The sequence below is a fragment of the Peromyscus leucopus genome, chromosome 5 (genome assembly GCF_004664715.2).
Source record: "Peromyscus leucopus breed LL Stock chromosome 5, UCI_PerLeu_2.1, whole genome shotgun sequence".
In the NCBI taxonomy this organism is placed as follows: Eukaryota; Metazoa; Chordata; class Mammalia; order Rodentia; family Cricetidae; genus Peromyscus; species Peromyscus leucopus.
Window position 1 is genome coordinate 22,955,996 of NC_051067.1, and position 19,842 is coordinate 22,975,837.

The 19,842-nt window shown below is 44.2% G+C and overlaps 1 protein-coding gene across 1 annotated transcript in view; it reads right to left on the reverse strand.

The window, feature by feature from the left end:
• Sycp2l (synaptonemal complex protein 2 like) overlaps positions 1-16,510 on the reverse strand; it is a 56,984-nt gene extending 40,474 nt beyond the window's left edge. The window contains exons 1-9 of the mRNA XM_037206445.1: positions 16,364-16,510; positions 15,162-15,230; positions 13,859-13,996; positions 13,652-13,771; positions 9,094-9,198; positions 8,651-8,675; positions 4,743-4,828; positions 4,542-4,630; positions 199-233 (exon numbers count right to left, since the gene is read on the reverse strand). Of these exons, the coding sequence (XP_037062340.1) occupies positions 199-233; positions 4,542-4,630; positions 4,743-4,828; positions 8,651-8,675; positions 9,094-9,198; positions 13,652-13,771; positions 13,859-13,996; positions 15,162-15,230; positions 16,364-16,510 (814 nt within the window). The remainder of the gene's footprint in view (positions 1-198; positions 234-4,541; positions 4,631-4,742; positions 4,829-8,650; positions 8,676-9,093; positions 9,199-13,651; positions 13,772-13,858; positions 13,997-15,161; positions 15,231-16,363) is intronic.
• Positions 16,511-19,842: the final 3,332 nt, after the last annotated feature.

Here is a 19,842-nt window from a genome sequence, read left to right on the forward strand (position 1 = left end):
AAGCATATATAGTACAATATTAAAATGTGACAAAACTGGCCAGTAAGTGTCTGTTAACTATTATGATTTTCAGCAGGCCAGAGTCTCTCAGAAGCAAAAACAAAATCTTAATTTCCTATCTTCAGATGGAACATAATTTAATCCTCATACATCTCCCAGTGTCCAATATTCTAAGCATTTAAAACTCTTAACACTTACCTCCCACAGTCAAGATTGTCCTTGCCAATTCTTTCCTGAAACATTTACATAAACTACATTTTACTGAGATGAACATCAAGAGGTAAAGCCTTATTAAATTATTAAGTTTAAAACCAAGATAAATGTTTTTGAAATCAGTATCAGACTTTCCACAATGTGCATATAAATACCTTTCAATGGAAATTTTCAAGGTCACATATTACTGAACAATATGCATTTTTAAAGTTTTCTTCTTTTAAAATAATTAATTTTATTTTAGATGTGTTGCTGTATTCCCTGTGGCATGTCTATGGGATTGTGTTGGACACCTTTGAACTGGAGTTACAGACCGTTGTGAGCCACCGTGTGGGTGCTGGGAATTGAATCCAGGTCCTCTGAAGAGCCAGAGCTCTTAACCACTGAGCCATCTCTCCAGTCCCCTGACAGGCATTTTCAAAGAAGCTAGAAGTTACTGTATTTTTGAGGTTTCATTTTTCTCTTTCACAAAGTGAATTTAGCTTCCTAAAATTTGAGAGTCCGTTGAATGATCTGCTTCTGAAGTTTGAGGTTCCTTAAGGTTTCTTGGAGTTTGGGTAGGGAGGTTTTTTGGTTTTTTGTTTTTTTGTTTTTACCACAGGGTCTTACTGTAGCTTAGGCTAACCTTGAACTCATGGCAATCCTCCTGCCTCAGCCTCTACAGGCATGGGCCACCTCTAGCTGTTCTCTTTTCCCTAGTCAGCAGCCCATGGGAGTATACATATTACATACAGCTTGAACATGATAGAGCTGAGACCTTTGGTCCTGAGCCTCTCCCATGACAAAAATCAATGCAGTTTTCAACTGACCAACTTAATTTTGAAACATAATGGAAGTAAGCTGTTACATTTTACGTTACTGATACATCGTAATCTTAGATTCTCTTCTAGTGTGGTAGTGTGTATCCATCCGCTCTAGTGTGTCCACTAAATACTAAAACACACTCTTCCTTTTTCCTTAATGTCTGAAAATCTTCGTGCATGGCTGGCATGGGGGAGGGTGGCACCGTGTTCCAACCTACGGCTTTGTACATGTACGGCTTCACTCAGCTACATCCATAGCCCTTGGTGTTTCAAGACCATTTCACTATTTAATCCCAAGCCGGCTTTAACTTGATGATCCTGTCTCAGCCTCCTGGGTGACTGGGAGGTCAGGGGTATACCATACTTAGCAAAAATCTCTCATTTTAAAGAATAAAGATGTCTTGTGGGGTCGGGGAGAAAGCTTAAACAGTGAAGAGCATACCTTACAAGCGTAAGGGCCTGAATTCTAGCTACAGAGGCCACAATAAAAAGCCAGACATCCACACCCTCCTCCAGGGTCCAGCCTGGTAAGTTGCCCTCACCACCCCATACGTTTCCTAAAACTTACCATAACTAGCTAGGGTCCCACAGCTGGTGTCCCTGCCTGGTCTGTCCATCCCTTCCAAGCCTGAAGAGCAGTCAGCCTTAGGCTTCCACAGGGTCCCACACTTCCAGCCGGGTATAGTCCCATTACCTCTACTCTGCAGTCAACTCTAGGCTCGCACTAGGACCCACCTTACCTGTGTCCACCCATGCAGGGCCCTTTGCTCTGCCTCTACCACCCCACTCTCTACTCAGACTTCCCATGTCCTCTTCCGGGGTCTAGCCTGGTGAGCACACCTGACCTCCTCCTTCATGCCTTTTCCACAGTCTACCAGAGTTAGCCTGGGTCTCACAACCCACCAGCCTAGAAGCCTTGCCTGCCTTCCTTACAGAGGAGCGCTAGGCTTGGGCCAGTAGCCTCGCTACCAATCCATCAAACCACAGGGCTCTCCTACGTCATATGCAACTTTTCCCCTCAGACATCTACCCCACCCCAGTCTGGGCTTGGAACAGGAAGCATGACCTGCATGGCAGCCCAGTCCCCTCTGCCTACCTGACTTCTTCCCACCCAAGCCACTTCCAACCTCTAGACCCACCTCCACTCCCTCCCCCACACCCCTCTTCTCCTCTGACCAGCCCTATCCACAATAAGCTCAAACCTAACAAAGGAATGCCACATGCCCAGATCTCATCATAGGAATACCGGCAATACGAAAAATCAAACCAGTGTCTTCTCTCCAACACCCACCAGTCCTATAGAAATGTTTGCAAAAGGGACTGGAGAGATGGGTCAGAGGTTAAGACCTCTGTTCTTCCAGAGGTCCTGAGTTCAATTCCCAGCAGCCGCATGATGGTTTACAACCATCTGTAATGAAATCTGGTGTCCTCTTCTGGCCTGCAGGGATGCAGGCAGAACACTGTATGCATAATAAATAAATAAAATTTTAAAAAAAATCAATGTGGCAAAATCCAAAAGCTAAAAACAAATCTACCATGTGACCCAGCTATACCACTCCTCGGCATAGGCCCAAAGGACTCAACATCCTACTCTGCAGATACTGGCTCAGCCATGTTCATGGTTGCTCTATTCACAATAGAGCTAGGAAATGGAAACAACTTAAATGCCCTACAACCAAAGAATGGGTAACAAAAATGTGGCCTCTACACACTACGGAATACTATTCAACTGTAAATAAAAATGAAATCATGAACTTTGCAGGTAAATAAATGGAATTATAAAAGTTCCTATGAGGTAACCCAGAAAGAAAAACATCGAATGACCTCTCTTTTTGGAAGCTGCTAGAAGTGAATCTTCAGAATCTTCAGAAGTGAGCCGATAGCCTGTAGTAACTACAGAAGCCAGGAACTAACATGGAACCATTCGAGGGTGGGGGGAGGGGCCATGGAGCAATAGAGATGGATGGCAGAGTACAAGTGGTCTGCTGAGGGAAATGGGGAAAGGGGGTTCCTTAGGGAAGGGGAGGCAGGGAAATACCGGAGGAGGAAGGAGGTGGATAAAATAAACAATATGGATGTCTGAAAAAGCCACAAGGAATTATTCTATTAACTATTTACCTAAAATCTTGTAATCTCAGGTCTGAGGAGGAAGAGAGTTTTTGGGGCTCAGCCAGCCAACCTAGCTTATTTAAGGAGCACCAGGGTCAGTGAGCTCCATACACATGTACACGCATGCAGGTACACATGTACATACACACACACACACACACACACACACACACACACACACACACAAATACCTCCCAAAGAAACCTTGCTCTATTTCTCACAACAAATGAATTTGTTACAATTAAATAAAGCCCTAAACGAGCACCCCTGAGAGTTCTGCTCAGTGTTATATTTGTAGGTTTTGCCTCTGACTTAAGTCCAGACAATCCAGACTTTCTGAAAACAGTAACTATGATCACAATATTTGTTAGATCAACAAACAGGCAAGAAGAACATAGCAGAAGCAGCTAGGCATCTCCAGGATACATAACTGTTCCTTCAATCACAGCAACTGAAGGATCACAGTGTCTTAAGAGTGGCGATTCTTGGGGCTGGGTGACAGTGGCGCACACCTTTAATCCCAGCACTCAGGAGGCAGAGGCAGGTGGATCTCTGAGTTCAAGGCCAGCCTGGTCTACAGAGCTAATTCCAGGACAGTCAGGGATACACAGAGAAACTCTGTCTCAAAAAAAAATAAACAACAAAAAATAAAGAGTGGTGATTCTTACCAGTCAAGACTTTTTTAAATAACTAACTCAGCCCAAGTCACAGCAGGCATGGACTAGCACAATTGACAACAGAAAGCCCCTGTTCAGAAAAGGTACTTCATTCTGTGGATGGCACTCTGTCCATGGCATGTCACAGGAATGGTCACTGTCACCAAGATGTCCTCCTTGCTGGTTAGCCATCCTCATAGATGTGTGTTTAAGTCCAAATTTCAAAACAGGTGTGTGTTTGCAATTCACTTCACCTTATTTTAAAACTGTATCTTCAAATGTCACATTCTAAGGTCTGTGAAAAAAATCTCATCTTCATATCTTCAAATATCACATTCTAAGATCTATGTAGCCACAACTGGGCCACTAAAATTAAGAGAGAGAGAGTGAGTGAGAGAGAGAGAGAGAGAGAGAGAGAGAGAGAGAGAGAGAGAGAATATGAATGCACACACACACTCTTTGACATCCTTCCATAAGTCAACAATGGAGTTCACAATCACATAGCCAGCTGAGAAAGCATTTTGGCCCACAAAAGTGTTTCAAAAGACAAAACAACAAAAACAAACAGAAGAAAACCCTGAATGTTATAAGCAGAGTCTGGCAAAGTCTGTCCTTGGGTCTTACTCCTTCTCAGCCTGATACTTGGTAAACTTACAAGGTACGTGCTGGAGGAAGGAATGAAGTAGGTGGGTGGACAGAGGACAAAGAAAGGTACAGAGATTTGGGGCTTACACCGTCACCTGAGTGTGAGTTCACTTACATAAGACTGCGCGTGCCTTCTGCCGAGGAGAGCTTCCTTCTCTCTTCCCGGGGCACGGCGTCCAAGATGCAGTTCAAAGTGCTCAGAGCCTGCTCAGAATTGGAGTGAGGATTCAGGGAAGAGAAACAAAATGAAACCGCATGCATGCTTTCTCTGAGTTTTCCAGAGCAACCGTTAACTTACGGTTTTGATACAACTCACCTCCTGCTGAATGGAGGGCTTCACGGTGCCTTCTGCTACCAGGAATCCTAAATTACGTATGAAAGAATCCAACATCTGGATTGCCCCTGAAAGTGCAGTTGTCAAAGCATCAAATGGATGCCAGAAAGAGTCAGAGCTGACTCCTACGAGCAGGCAGGCGTACAAGCTGGAAGCAGTGCACAGTGCAGGGATGACAGTCCAGGCAAGGGGCAGGTTACAGCCAGCTTTGGGTCACAGCAGCCCCCAGGCTGCCAGGCACTTGTTTTTGTAAATACCCACAAAAGCCTGTAACAGCAGCCTGAGCCAAGTGTGGGTAGCCACACTGTCAATGCTGTAACCTGAACAAAGCCACTTCCTGTCTAGAGTGGGCAACGTTCTGAGTGCAGGCTTGTGGGCTGTACTGTTTACATGGTTTATATGAATTGACACTACATAATAATACAAATATTATACATAATATACAAATTAAATTTGCTATAAGTCTATAGCATTGAAGCAGGAACTTTTAAATAAGTTGGTCTCCATTAATAGAACACAGAAATTTCCACAGCCAGTTATAGATCAGAAAAAAATAGACTGAGAGGTACTATTTTACACATAACTAAATGAGAGCTACCTTTTACAGTTTTGTTTGTGGACTTATATTAAGGTAGTAAGTGGAAATAATAGTGAACACCACAAAGAATTAATGACGGGTCAGAGTATAATTTGGGTGGGTTCAGATGTATCATCTCAATATGGAAGTTATTTGTCACAAAGTATATACCTTTTACCCCAGTATAACTCACACAATTGTAGGAGACCAAACTGGGAAGCATAAAAAAAACTGTCCACGAGGTTAGACTCAAAGGTTCTACTAAAAGTCCAGCTGGCCAGCAAGACTCTTGGAGGTGTCTGCATGTGTCCCACATACAGACAAGGCAGGTGTCGTGGTTTCATTTTGAGACAAGCTAGAGAAAGTGAGAGGATGTGGCCCTGTGATGCAGGAGAGCTTAGATAACAAAGAGGTAGCAGAAAAGTAACTTCTGAGAAGTATTTCAAGAAACCTTGTTAAAAAGTGGGAAGCATTTGCCTGATTGTCCTGGAGCTGACAACACAAACTAGGAAATAAATTTGCAGAAAACTTGCATGAGAAAGCGCCAGGCTAAATAGACACAAGCAAGAATAAAAGTGTAAATAAAACTTCCAGCCTTTGTAGATACTTAAGTCCGAGGGGTGTAATACATGAGAATCACTGGAAAGATAGGGAAAGCTGAGAAGGCAAGCTTGGAACAGTGAAGCAGCCCCCAGATTTACACCAGCAGGAAGCCACTGCCCACCATTCCCTAATGACCCAGCACTGAGGGTCCTAAGAGGAAAGCAGTCAAGGCCAGCACTACTGTTTGGACATAACATGTTCTCAAAGTCTTGCATGCCGAAGGTTCCCAACTGGTAGTGGTGGTGCTATGTGAGTGATCTTGAGGGTGATAACTCCATGGCTACATTAACCTCATTGGTGGGTTCACAGCTCAATGGGCTACTTAAGGGCAGCAGGGGAGATCTGGTTGGAGGAAACAGGCCACTGATGGGTGTTCCTTCAAGGGTTACACTGTCCCCAGCCCTTTGTTCTCTTTCCTGGCCACTGTGAAATGGCCTCTCAGTCACATGCCTCTAATATCCTGTCTCATCTCAGGCCCAAACAGTGGGGTCAGCTGACCACAGAACTTCTGAAACTGTGATCCAGAATCAACTGTTCTCCCTCCTTTACATTGATTTCTCTCAGGTGTTTTGTGATAGCTATGGGGGGGGGGCAGGGAGAGAGGGAGAGAGGAAGAAAAAGGAGAAAGAAGGAGGAGAAGAAGGAGGAAGGAAGGAAGGAAGGAAGGAAGGAAGGAAGGAAGGAAGGAAGGAAGGAAGGAAGAAAAAAAAAACTCACAGCCATCTTACAAAAGTTACATCCACAGCTGGGCCAGAACCACAAGGACAATGAAGATACTTAAGAAGGTGCTACCCCAACAGAAGGAGGGGAGGAAATGTCCTATTTGTTCCCCCACATTAGTTTTCCTGCACTAAATCGAGCAGTCTATCAGTTGGCAAGAGGGCCTGTGAAGTGCAGCCCTTTGCAATACCAAGTGAAGAGTGGAGGGCAGACCTGAGAGCAGAGGCATATACCCACAGGTTCCTGCCTACAGCTTCAACAACACAAGAGAATGAAGCAGGGCTATGATGGGGAACAGAAGGCAGGGCAAGAATTCTACTGAACTAAAGTCAGACATACAAAATGTTCAAAAGTTCTGACCATGCCCACCCACACTCTAATGATGCTCTTCAAAATTATAGTACGGCAGCCAGAGACTGGGATGGCTAGTCTTCATTGCTGGCCTCACCGCATTTAAAAATCACTTAGGTCACATCTCTCTTCTGTGTCTGTTATACTGTTTCTAGAAACAATTAGCTGGAATATTATTTTCAGTGGGTAGCACCATTCCATGGGCTGGGGCTAGCATGAATAAAGAAAGCCAGATCTAGAGCTGGGAAGTGGTGGTACACACCTTTAATTCCAGCACTCAGGAGGCAGAAGCAGGCAGATCTCTGTCAGTTCCAGGCCAGCTCAGTCTACAGAGCAAGACCCAAGACAGCCAGGGAAACCCTGTCTCAAAAAAAAAAAAAAAGAAAGAAAGAAAAAAAAAAAAAGAAAGAAAGAAAGAAAGAAAGAAAAGAAAAGAAAAGAAAAGAAAAAAGAAAAAGAAAAGAAAAGAAAAAGAAAAGGAAGAAAGCCAGATCTCCAGTATTCATCTCTGTTCCCTGATCTACTGAGATGTGAGCAAACAGCTGCCCATGCTTCTGCTGCTCATAGCTTCTTACCACCATGCAGTTGGCAATTGTTCCCAAGTACTCAGAGGTGCAGTATGCACCTAAGCTCCTGGTGCTAAGTTTCCTCAATCACCATCTCTTGTGGAACATAACATCAGCTCATTTACAGCTTCTTAAAACCGAGTGGCACCCCGGGAAAAATGACATTTCATATTGTGATGGCCACATGTTCTGGGATTCTCAAACATCCCAAGTGCATCTTTGCTTCCAGGCGATCATATTTCAAAATGCCAACTACCCTTTAACTGGAACTGAATGGAACAAATCTTTGCCTTTTGGGTATTTTACCTTGTACACCCTGGAAAGGCAAAGCTATTTTCATTGGCTCCAAAGTAAACCAATATCAGCTCCAAGTTAAGTCAATAGTAGCTAAACCTTGCTGGTTTGTGTCTTGGGCAACTGTCTGCTGCTATAACCAGATACCTGAAACTGAGTCCACTTAACAAAGAAAAGAGGATGATTTAGCTCACAGGTCTGGAGGCTCTAAAGCATGGCGGCATAGTCTGTGACTTCTGGGGAGGAATCCTTGGTAGATGGAGTCACAGTGGCAGGAACACGGTGTGGAAGAGGTCACATGGGCAGCGTGAAAGCAAAAGGCAACAGCCCAACTCTTTCTAATAAGTAATTCCAGCAGTTAGTTCCTGTTCTCATGAGTTCTAGTTCAGTCTCACACCTGATTAATCCCTTCACAGAGCTGTGCCATGGTGATCTAACTGCTTCACACTAGGCCCCGCTGGACCAGGCCTCTAGCGAGTGAACCTAGGCAGAAACCAGGTCCAAACCCAGCTAAAACTCCTGCTGCTTTGGAGACAGAATGGCTCTCCACTATCTGAACAGAGGATTGCCACACAGCAGTGTCCAGAGCCACCAGTACATTGCAGAAAACTGAGACATGCTTCACAAAAAAATGCCTTCCTGCATCAGAGCAGGACTGTGTAAAGTGGTTGATAAATCTAGATGTGTTTAAATTTCACCCTTGCCTGGCATTGAAACCATTGGTGCCAAGATATTCTCTTGATAAAAAGTAGCCAATTAGTAATTGCTCATATGCGTACCTTTCCTGCTGTGCCTGGAAATGACCTGATGAACAGGAAGGAAAAGTGCAGCTTGTTACTTCAAAGCATCATACATTCCAACACTAACACATGAATACTAACAGACAGAAACTGAAGAAAAAACCCACTAGAAGACTGTTAGAATTACAGTTGCCTCATTAAAATGAACACATTCCCTACAGTCACACAAATAACATGTTAGAATATATAAAATAAATGAACTCTCAGTTTCCTATATCATTGGTTGAATATATTAATGTCTGTTACTCTTTTGCACAATGACTTAATCATAAAAGTCTTTTAAAATTCACATCTTATAAAAGTCCAACTTCATAAAAGATTTCTTTTTAAATCTGAATTTAAAACAGAAGGAAGTTTTGCAGATCACTTAGATTCCTGCCCATCACTGTTGGCATCGTCCCTTGAAGCCTTCCCATCCTTACCAGTGCGGTGTCCAGGAAGTCTCCCAGGGCAGTAGTCAGCAGAGCATCTGAGGCCATGACGTTTGTCATCAGAAATCCTGTGACTGTCTCAAACCAGGAAACCATGTGCACAGAAGAGATGCTGATAGAACCGCATGGCCTGAATGAGTACCACCTACCTCACAAGATATATAAGACAATATCCCACTAGAGAAAGCAGCCAGAACACCTGTTCCCTCACATGATACAGGCTTCCCATCCACCAAGAGCAAGTCAGAAAGTCTAGAATTAGGATAAGTCACACACATCAGTAAAATGGGACACTTGATGAGGATTGGTGCCAAAACACCCACAGAAGAGGCTGCCGGAGAGTTCAGGGTTAGGTGGGCCTGTGCAGCACAGAGCAATAGTATGGCTCTAAGAAGCTATAGAAAGCAAACAATCAAAAAAGATGAATGAGCTAGGTGTGGTAGAGCATGCCTAGAAGCCCAGGACTTGGGAAGAGGAGGCAGGAGGACTTCTGTGCATTCAAGGGCAGCCTAAACTACACAGTGAGATCCTCTCACAAAACCAAATTAAACAAAAAGATGAACAGCTTGGGCATTGCTGCAGAAGTCTTCACAACTATAGAAACTATACCTCAGGCCTTGTTATCTTTCTTCTTCTAAGAGCTTTTGACTCGTTGGATTTCCCCCCCCCATAAGAATATCAGTTCAATTTCATGCTATGCTTAGAATACTTGAAAATAACTTCCCTGACATCTTGAAATAGATGTACTCAGTAAAGTGTGGGCCATCTTTGGACCATTTTTGCTGAAACTTGCCACTCATAAAAACAGAAAAACGGGTCTAGAGATATAGCTTAGGGAACCCTCCTAGCATGCAAAGTCCTGGGTTCAATCTCTAGTAACACACATACACAAAGGAGGGTAAGAAAATACATGCATATAAAGTCATAAATCATCAGTTGAACATAGCATGAGGGGCATGAACCATTGATGGAAAATACAAGTTGGAAAGGGGGGGGTGGTTCTGTGTAGTTGATCTTGATGCTTAAGAATAAGAAGGACCTGCCTCAACTGAATCTACCAGGCTGGGCTGACTCCTCAGGGGAGACCTTGCCTTGGAGGAGGTGGGAATTGGGGGTGGATTGGGGAGGGAAAGCTGGGGGGGGAGGAGGGAAGACGGGAATCCGTGGCTGATATGTAAAATTAAATTAATTATAAAATAAAACAAAACTAAAAATTGTTACAAATAATAGAAAAAAAGAATAAGAAGCATTCTCAAAGCCCTCTTGTCTATCCCAATGGTACATCATTTACTAGATGCCCAACTTCCTCACTGGACAATAGTAATGGCTTAAGGGTATGATGCTGAGTCCTCCTGGGTCTTAGGGACAGAGCTAGATATTGGCTTTCTGCAGGGAATTCTTGCTCTATGAAGTAGAATTAATTTCCAAGTGTGCTGAGTCTACAGTTAGTTTTACAGTACAGAATCAAGTATCCCTTTCTCCTCGACAATGTCTATCTGCTCTCATTGGTCAAAATGTACATGAAGTAATATACCCTTCGGAAGGTGCCTGAGATAGTTGTGACAATCTCATCAGCAAATAGAGTTTGGATAGAACATGGAAGCTTCCATTTCAAAATCCAGTAGGGATTTGATGGGACCCATTTTTTTACGCATTGGGAGAGCATTTGTGATCATTAACCTTCATTGCCAACTTGACTGGATGTAGAATCACCATGGAAACACACCTCTGGGTATGTCTGCAAGGTTGTTTCCAGAAGAATTAACCAGGGAGGGAAGATCCATCATGAATGTGGATGGCACTGTCTTACAAGCTGCGGTCCTAGACTCAACAAAAACAAGAACTGAGCACTAGCATTCAGTTCCATGGGCTTCCCGACTGTGGCTGCAAGGTGACCAGCTACCTCGTGCTCCTCCAGCTGTGACTCTCATCATGATGGACTTTACCCTCAAACTGTGAGCCAAAACAAACACTTCCTGAATTTGCTTAAGGCATTATGTCATAGAAATGAGTGAAGCGGCTGATGTAGCCTTTAAGACCTAAAGAAGAAAACCAGGTTGGGGCATACTCCAATTCACAACTCCTTAGCAACCAGCTTAGTTTCCAAAGTGCCTGTGGGGCGTCCCTGCTGTTTCCTTTGAGGTTTATCTCCTCTTCTTTGCCCTCTATTGTCTGTACAAGTTAGGGCACCAGGGAGTTAAGGAACATCAAATACAAAATTCAATCATGCCTTTTGTTTTCAATGGTACTGGATATTAGGTCTCATCCATGCTAGGCAAGTGCTCTATCACTGAACTACATCCCTAGTTTTCTTTTTACCTGTTCTTTTCTTTTACTGTTGGAAAAAAAAAAGCAAACATAGATTTATTAGGGAAACATTATAAAGAACTCCCCAAAGCAGGAGAAGCCCCATAGGAGACTTTACTGTAAAGGAACATCCTTTACCTTTTATTTTGAGACAATGTACAAGCTGCCCGTACGGCTCTTGAACTCACTCCGCAGGCCAGATTTCCTTCGAACTTACAATCTTCCTGCATTAGAATCCCAAATAGCTGGGATTCCAGACCTGAGCCGCCAGACCCAGCTAAAGCAGTCTTTAATGCCCTCTGTAGCATTTTAAAAGCTCAGTGGGTAAAAGTGCGTGCCATCAAAACTGATGACCTGAGTTTCCTTATCAGAATCCATGGAGGAAGGAGACAACTGACATCCAAAAGTTGTCCTTTACCTTCTCTCTCTCTCTCTCTCTCTCTCTCTCTCTCTCTCTCTCTCTCTCTCTCACACACACACACACACACTGTGGCACACATACACACAACCACACTCACATGCACTAGACACACAACATATGCTCAATGACATTAAATAAAACAAAAAACCAGAAAAGAGTTTGGGCAGACCTACAGTCTACTCTCTCCCGGGAAGGGGCAGCCCCAGAATGAGTGGCAGTGTATTTTAAAATGGTCCTTTCTTGGCTCAATCGCCAAGAAAGGTAAACTCTAAGAGCGAGACAGCCCAGGCGGAAGGGCAGAGACTTCTCCGTCTCCTGGTTGCCTTTGGCCACTGCATTCCTTCCCTGCCCCTTCCTTCCCATAAACAGGGCAGCAGAAACCTGGTTCACTCCGCTCCCTAGAGTGAGAGCAGCAGTGAGGTTTGTACACTGCGATGCTTCCAGCTGCCGTTGGTATACGTACTCACTGTTACTACCTGGCTAATCTTAAAAAGCAGTAAAATGTTGTCACTCATGAAACTTGGATAAGCAAAAAATATCTTGGCTCTTTTTTTTTTTTTTTTTTTTTAGACTGAGGATTTAGAAGAATGAAGAGAGAGGTGTGTCAAGATCAATGGGAAGTTTTTTATGATCTTTCTATGTTTGATCATGTTCAGGAAGTCTACTCAGAGAGCCAGATCCCTGGTCACCTCATCTTCCCCAAAGTCTCTGAAACTAGCATGCTATTACTAGCTGAGCTTAGCAGCATACATCTGTGTGCAAGCCCAGCACTTAGGAGGCTGAGGCAGGAAGCCTGCTATAAGTTTGAGGCTAGCCTGGGGTTATATAGCAAAAGTCTGTCTCAGAAAAAAAAAATCTAGATATTGATATATAGAGGGCTATAGAAATGGCTCAGCAGTTGGAAGAACAATTGCTCTTGCAGAGGACCTGAGTTAGTTTCCATCACCCATGTCTGGCAGCTCATAACCACCTATAAACTCTAGCTCCAAAGAATCTGGTACCTCTGGGTACCACAGGCACGCACGCACACACAATTTTAAAAATAAAGATGGTCTTGGGAAGTAACTTAGTTGTATCATGCAGAAAGCCTTACATTTTATGCCCAGAACTCAAGAGCTGTAGGCTGGGAGAGCAGAAGTTCAAGGCCACCCTGTTAGCAAGTTTGAGACCAGCTTGGTCTACAGCCGACCCTGTTCCCTCTCTGCCAGCAAAATGCCATCACCACACATAGGCCTGTCAAGAACAGTGGTTGTTCATTACACAACTATGTGATTCCATATTTCCTCAAAATGCTCTGCATGAGGGGTGAAGACTTGGCTCAATAGTGGAGCATTTACCGAGCACATGCAGAGTCTGAGTTCAATCCCCCAGAACTTCAGATATAATGACAACTGAAACGTCCAACATGAATTATGGGACAGAAGCAACAAGGTTGGACTCCATTTTTTTTTCAAATTTGATTTCAAAAGAAGAAAAAACATCAAACTATCTAATTAAATTCATGGTAGCTTTTTGTTTGGAGTTTGTTTTGTTTTGTTTGTTTGTTTGACAAAGGGTTTCTCTGTGTAGCCCTGGCTGTCCTGAACTCACTCTGTAGACCAGGCTGGCCTCTAACTCAAAGATCCTCCTCCCTCTGCCTCCAAGTGCTGGGATTAAAATCATGCAACCCCACAATGCCAGCATACTAGTTATTATTTGATTCCACCCCCACCCAGGGCCTCACACGCCTTAGGCACATGCTTCACTCTTGGACAGCACCCTCAACCCCTCACCCTGATTTTCTAAAGGGCCCCAAGCCTCCTAAATGTAAAGTGCACTTATCTTTGGGATCAGTCCCTGCTGAATTAGCAAGGGCTCCTCTTGGTCTGGGTCATCTTTGAAGAATCTCTGGATACATTTCAGCAGCAGGGAACAATTCCAGAACTCATTTTTATCCAGTTCCTAGGCATCAAAACACACTGACTTCAGAATGCTTCCCATTGTGCACACATTGGCTTTTCAGGCCTCAAAACAAATCAAACCACTCGCCTCATTTATCAGTCTGTCAATATGGTGTAGGAGGAGATGGTTGTATTTTTGAGGCATGTGACTCTCTTTCTGCTGCAGATATTCTTCTATTATGTGAAATCCTTTGCCATGGAATGCATCATTGACAAGAGACTGAAGCTGGAAAGGAGATGGTGTGTGGATTATTAATTTTCCAAAGCACATTCATTTTATATCAATATTTTAAAATAATGGTATACTCAACAAAAATTCTGTGAGAGCTGGGGATGTAGCTAAATGATAGAGCTTCCACCTACCACAGCCAGGGTCCTGGGTTCAAGGCCCAGCACCACTAAAGAAATGAATAAATGTAATTTTGTGGCTGGGGATATAGTCCAGTGGTAGAGCACTTGTCTAGCATGAGAAAGACCTTCTGTGCCAACATCCTTACTGCAAATAATAATTATAACTCAGAGTGAGATAATATAAAGCAAAAATACAATAAAGACATCAGTCTTGAACTACAAAATAGCAAAATGTCTGTTGACAATCACTCAAAATATTGGTTTTCATTAGCTTTAGACAAAAGGTCTAGACATGGGAACTAGAAAATAGTAGTGTCTATTGATAATCACTTATCAAAACATCAGAGCATTCATTAGCACCAGACAAAAGTTCTAGATGTGGGGTCAGTGGGGCCCCTGCAGCAGCTGTGTCTCCTTGGGGTTTCTTAGAGTTCAGACTCCCTGTGGTTCGACAATGATGGACTTAAGGAAAACCACTCTTCACTTATGGGTAAACAGGTGAAAGCACCCAAGTCTAAACCAAATCTTCAAGCCTAGGCTCACCGGTTAAGGGTCAGTAAACAAAAGAGGAGAGAAAAAGAAAGCTAACATCTAGAATAAGGTGAGGCCTTGCTTGCCTCAGGCTTTTGCACACAGTTATGTCAGGATTCCTGAGCCTCACCTTCTCTTCAGTACCAATTGAAAGGAAGGGCTTCCAGGACCGCCTTAAACCGAGCAGGCCAGGTGCTTTCCTGCCCTACAGCCCTGCTCTATCAGGTTTGGGCAGCTGGTGCTTGGCTCTCTGCGGGGCCTAAGTTCCTTGAGGATAGGCATTGAATTTGTTGTCTTCAGTGCTGGCTACTTCTACTCGGAATAAATGCTAGACACAGGATAATTTACGGTAGGGTTCTGGAAAGTCCCCCAGGTATGATTAGCATGTGATACCACAGTAGAGTAAGCCAGGATTTCTCTGCTCCAGGCTTAAGAACAACGGGGCTGAGGAGCCACCCAGAACTCCCAACTATAACACATATAGAATAGAAAATAAACTTTATCATTACCCAGAAAGCACCTTGGGTCTTGCCTGTTCCAGTATCCTCCTTAACAGACTGCAGAGGATTTTTGTTTTTCTGTGTACAATAAAAAGATGTTCTTTAAAAAAGGAAATAAGATATCCTGTCTCAAAAAACCAAAAAAAGAAAAGAGGAATAAAAAACTCATTTCAAGTTCTAAAAATAAAAGTTTACGCAGCTTTTTTGAACAGGTTTTGTTGTCTGTACATATCACTAATCATAGGTTTAGATAAGAGAGTGGGTTATTTTTTAATGTTATCTCCTTGGACGTGGTCTGAGGAAACAAAGCACCATCTCACAAACGGGGGGGGGGGGGGAGCCGGGCGTGGGGACCTGAATAAATGTCCCTACAGGATAAACATAAGCTCCTTTTATTTGTGACAAAGTTCGGGCTTATATAGTGAAATGTCAAGGTTTAAATAGCCACAGCACAGGAAAGTTTCCAAACCTGTAGTGGGCTGGTACATTTTCATCAAGGGGCGGTGCCTGGTTGATGGTTCTGCTTTTACACATAGCCCCCAGTCTCTTACAATTTCATGGACAAGTACAGGGGTACACAAAGTAAATCTCTGCTAAATGGCTCTTTTTAAGTCATGCTGGAGCCAGCTGCGGTGGTACTTCCTGTAATCCCACTACTTGGGGGGTCGACCAAGGGTTCAAAATTATCCTCAGCTACGTGGAGAACCTACAGCAGTCTGGACAAATGAGACCCTGTCTCACACACGGCAAAACTAAAGAAAATCTACTTTAGGTTAACAGTCCTATTTGTAGGAATTTAATCAAAATCCCTAATGTCAAGTGTATTTTTGCAATATTTTTACCATCATTACGTATAAACAGAAGACGTCAAAGACCCATGTCCATCTAGACTTGTTTTTCACCAGCGTGCTAACCAATGACAGGTAAAAGTGGGAGCTCGAGGGGTATTAAGACCCTATCTGTCGCCAGGATTGTTCTTTCCTTGCCGGTGGCTGGGTGACCAGGACTGGGAAAGAAAGAGGTCTGTAGAAGCGCACGTCAGGAAAAGCGCTGAATAGTGCTCTCAAAAGAGCTGCGGAGTTCCAGTTCTCCATTTTCCCTCCCCAGTGGCTTTTTGAGAGGGGGATCAGGATCCCTGTTGTTTCCCCATCTTCCTGAATGCTGACAGCCAGCGCCAAGCAAACCCAAGAGGTTGTTGCACCCCAAGGTACCCCGGTATCCCCAAGGATTTGTCTGGACCGCCGAACGAACGGTGCTGGGCCTCTGTGCCAGTGGGGCCTGCCTAGCAGGAGCGCGGCGATGATAGTGCTCCCTCGGCCTCCCGACCTCCTCTCCCCGATGTCACTCACCGCTGGCATCTGGAGGCTTCAAACGACACTGCTGCCCCAGTGTCTGCTGCGCCCAACTGCGCAGCGCAGCTCGCTCCCCAGCTAGCCCAAGATCCCCGCTGAGATCAAAGGGAGAATCGGTAGCAGGTGATTCTTGGAGTTCACTCTTCTCCAGGAACTCCAATTGAAAGAACCTGCTACGGATCTCTACTAGACTCCCTCCCGGGCTTTGTGATTCTAGAAAGCACGCAAGTAACAGCAAGGTCGGGCTGCCCTGCCGCCTGGGCACACAGGTGCAGGGAATGCGGGTAAAGCAGGGAAAGTGTGCACCTGCAGGAGTCGGTCGGAGGTTTTGAACTGGCACCGTTGTGTCTGAAGCCAGTGAAGTTTACTGCCCTCTAGAATCTGACCAAGTTGCTAGACTGAGTCACTATGAGGGTCGGGGGTTGAGCTTGGTTTGATTTCAGAGTCTCATTCTGCACAATCGACTGACCTGGAACTCACTCTGTACCCCAAGCTAGCCTCGAACTCTCAGAAGGCTGGATTAAAGTGTGAGCCACCAGGATAGGCTCCCTGCTTCATCTTGACCAAAGAAAAGCACCCTGGGAAGGGATTCTCCTTCAAAAAGTGGTGTGGCCCCTCTGAACCAGACTTGGACCCAACATTAGGAATACAACCCTGATACCACAAAATAAAGTGTTATATGGCACCTTAGTCAAAGGAAGAAAGATCATATCTATTTTTTTAGGCTCACTATGTAGTCCAGGCTGACCTCTTAACTCAGTCTTCAACAGTGCTGTGATTACAGACTTGACCCACCCGAGAGACAGATTTTTAATAGCTTAGTTTTCAACCACTTTCTTTAACCTAAGTGTGTGTTCTAAGGACAGGCTGCTTTTTGAAGAGAGACCAAATATGTTAGCCCCACGACAAAAATAAGTTGTATTATGGTTTTCTTCTTAAGGACACAGTGCTGGAGAGGTGGCTCAGCCTGCCACAAAGCCTGGGGACCTGACTTTGATCCCCAAGATCCAGATGGTAGAGAGAGGAGTGACTCCTGTAACTTGTCCTCTGACTTCCAAATAGCACTGTGGCATGTACACACACACACACACACACACACACACACACACACACACACATACACACACACATAAATAAATAAATAAATAAATAAATGCCTCCTACATTCTAAACATTCCTTGTGTAAAGCCTGACTTTTATTACAACCAGACACAATTTTATGCTGTGATGCTTACAGAAAACATTTGCCTACATGAACAAAAAGCATATTGCGCGCATGTATCTACAATCCCTGTTAATAAGCCCAAACTTGCAAGCCTGGCCATTTATCTACCCAGTACTGAACATATCGGCTCCTAGAAAATATGATGCCAAGACGATGTAGTTAATTTGCCTATTTTAACCTAAACTTTGCAAATTGAGAGACTTGCTCCTTCCTGAAATTCACAGGTGCTTTCGGATTAAATAGTGATCAAGAATGTGACGGGCAGGAACCAACGCAGAGTATCTTAGGTCAATGCAAACACTGTAGCAGGAAAGAAAGCCCAGTCTCGAAAAAGGGGTAACCAAACCCAACCTAAATGTGCTTCAGAGATGAAAATTCATTTTGAAATATTAGACAGGAAACATCATTTTCAGAATTTGGGAGAGATTATATACTTCCAAACCCTACAGTGGCAATCCATCTCAATCTTGAGAAGTTATTAAAAGCAACACGACAGGCATCAATACACCGTAGTTTATTTATATTTTCACTTTGATTAGCTTCTTTTACTAATGTATTTTACCCATACACCATTATAGGGCAACCTGAACCATGTGTTTTAATTCTTCACAAACTAAAAACCTTCTTGTTTTGTTTTCTGAGACTGGGTCTCCTGTAGCCTGTTATGGCCCCAAACATTTGATTCTCTTGGATCTTTCTCTCAGCTGCTGAGGTTACAGGATTGTACCGTCACCCTGGGCTGAGTATGTTGGGGGGGGGTGTTGTTTCCTCCCTCCTCCCAAACAAATTAATCGTCTTTTAACGTATAAATTACATTTCCTGTTTGTGTGGTGGTCAGAGCACCAGTCCCGGGAGTCTGTTCCCTCTGCCCTCTGCAGGGTCTAACTCAGACTTTTAGGCCTGTTTAGTGAGTGCTTGTACCCATTAAACTGACTCATGGGCCCATCATTTATGTTTTTGAAGGATTAGCTCTAGGAATCTTTCGAAAGAATAGAGACGAAAAACATTCTAACAATATTTGCAGTATGGCCAGAAATTGATCTTTATACCTTTTCCGAGGTCGTGTTAAATGGCTGTTTTTGAAGTTATTTTAATATGTTCAAAAACATAAATTGTCTCAAGCTGTCACTTTTAGTGAGGTTTAAACTTGTTTTCACACAGCCAATGGTTTACACTAAAATTTGAAAGCCGAGCGAACAAAAAAAAGCAACTGAATGGCAGAAGCTGCCTGGGCCCTCACAGGCAGTAACAGGAGGGCGCAGTGGAAAGCGGGGACACTTCGTTGTCCCCAACCACACCTCAGTAAGGTGAGGGCGATTTTTAGAAAAGAACTTCGGTGAAACGTTCTGAAGTTAACAAATCTTTCATCTGCTAGGACTTTCCGTATTTAAAACAAGAATCCAGCTTGGAACTAGAGGAAGCAAGCCCAGGAAGAGCTCTCAGCGGGTGCCCAACCCCTAACCCCCATCTCTTTCCTCCCGGTGGTCCGAACTGGCCCGCAGGCTTTCTGTTGAGTTGACCCTCTCTAGCAAGCAAGCTCTTCACTGGGAGGTAGAGGCCCAGGAGCGTGCAAGATCCCTGTTTCCTGAGGTTTCTACACAGAAACCCTGGCGGTAAAAAGCACCAGCTCTTTCGAAGTTTGCACAGAAGCGGGCATTGCTCCTGCAGAAGGCGCCGGCCTGGCTCTGATCAAGCAGAGGGAGACCCATGCTGCCCTGCTGGGTCTGAGATTCCAGTGAGCACCCCAGAACGGACCTGAACCGGCAACACCTCCGCTAACAGCGACCCGTACAGTGGGTTTTGTTCGTTTATTTATTTTATTTACTCGCGTATCTATTTATTTACTTACTTATGTATTCGTTTGTTTCGGCTAAGACCGACAGTGGAAGAGTGCCAGCTGCAAAGCAAGCACGGGGAAGAGATTCGGAAGCCCACCTTTGCTCGCGATCTGGGATCCCGCTCTGCAGTGGCGAGCGAGCAAGCGAGGAGGGGAGGGGAAGGGAGGAGATGAGAGGAGGAGGAGAGAGAGAGGAGAGAGAGAGAGAGAGAGAGAGAGAGAGAGAGAGAGAGAGAGAGAGAGAGAGAGAGAGAGAGAGAGAGAGAGAAGACGAAA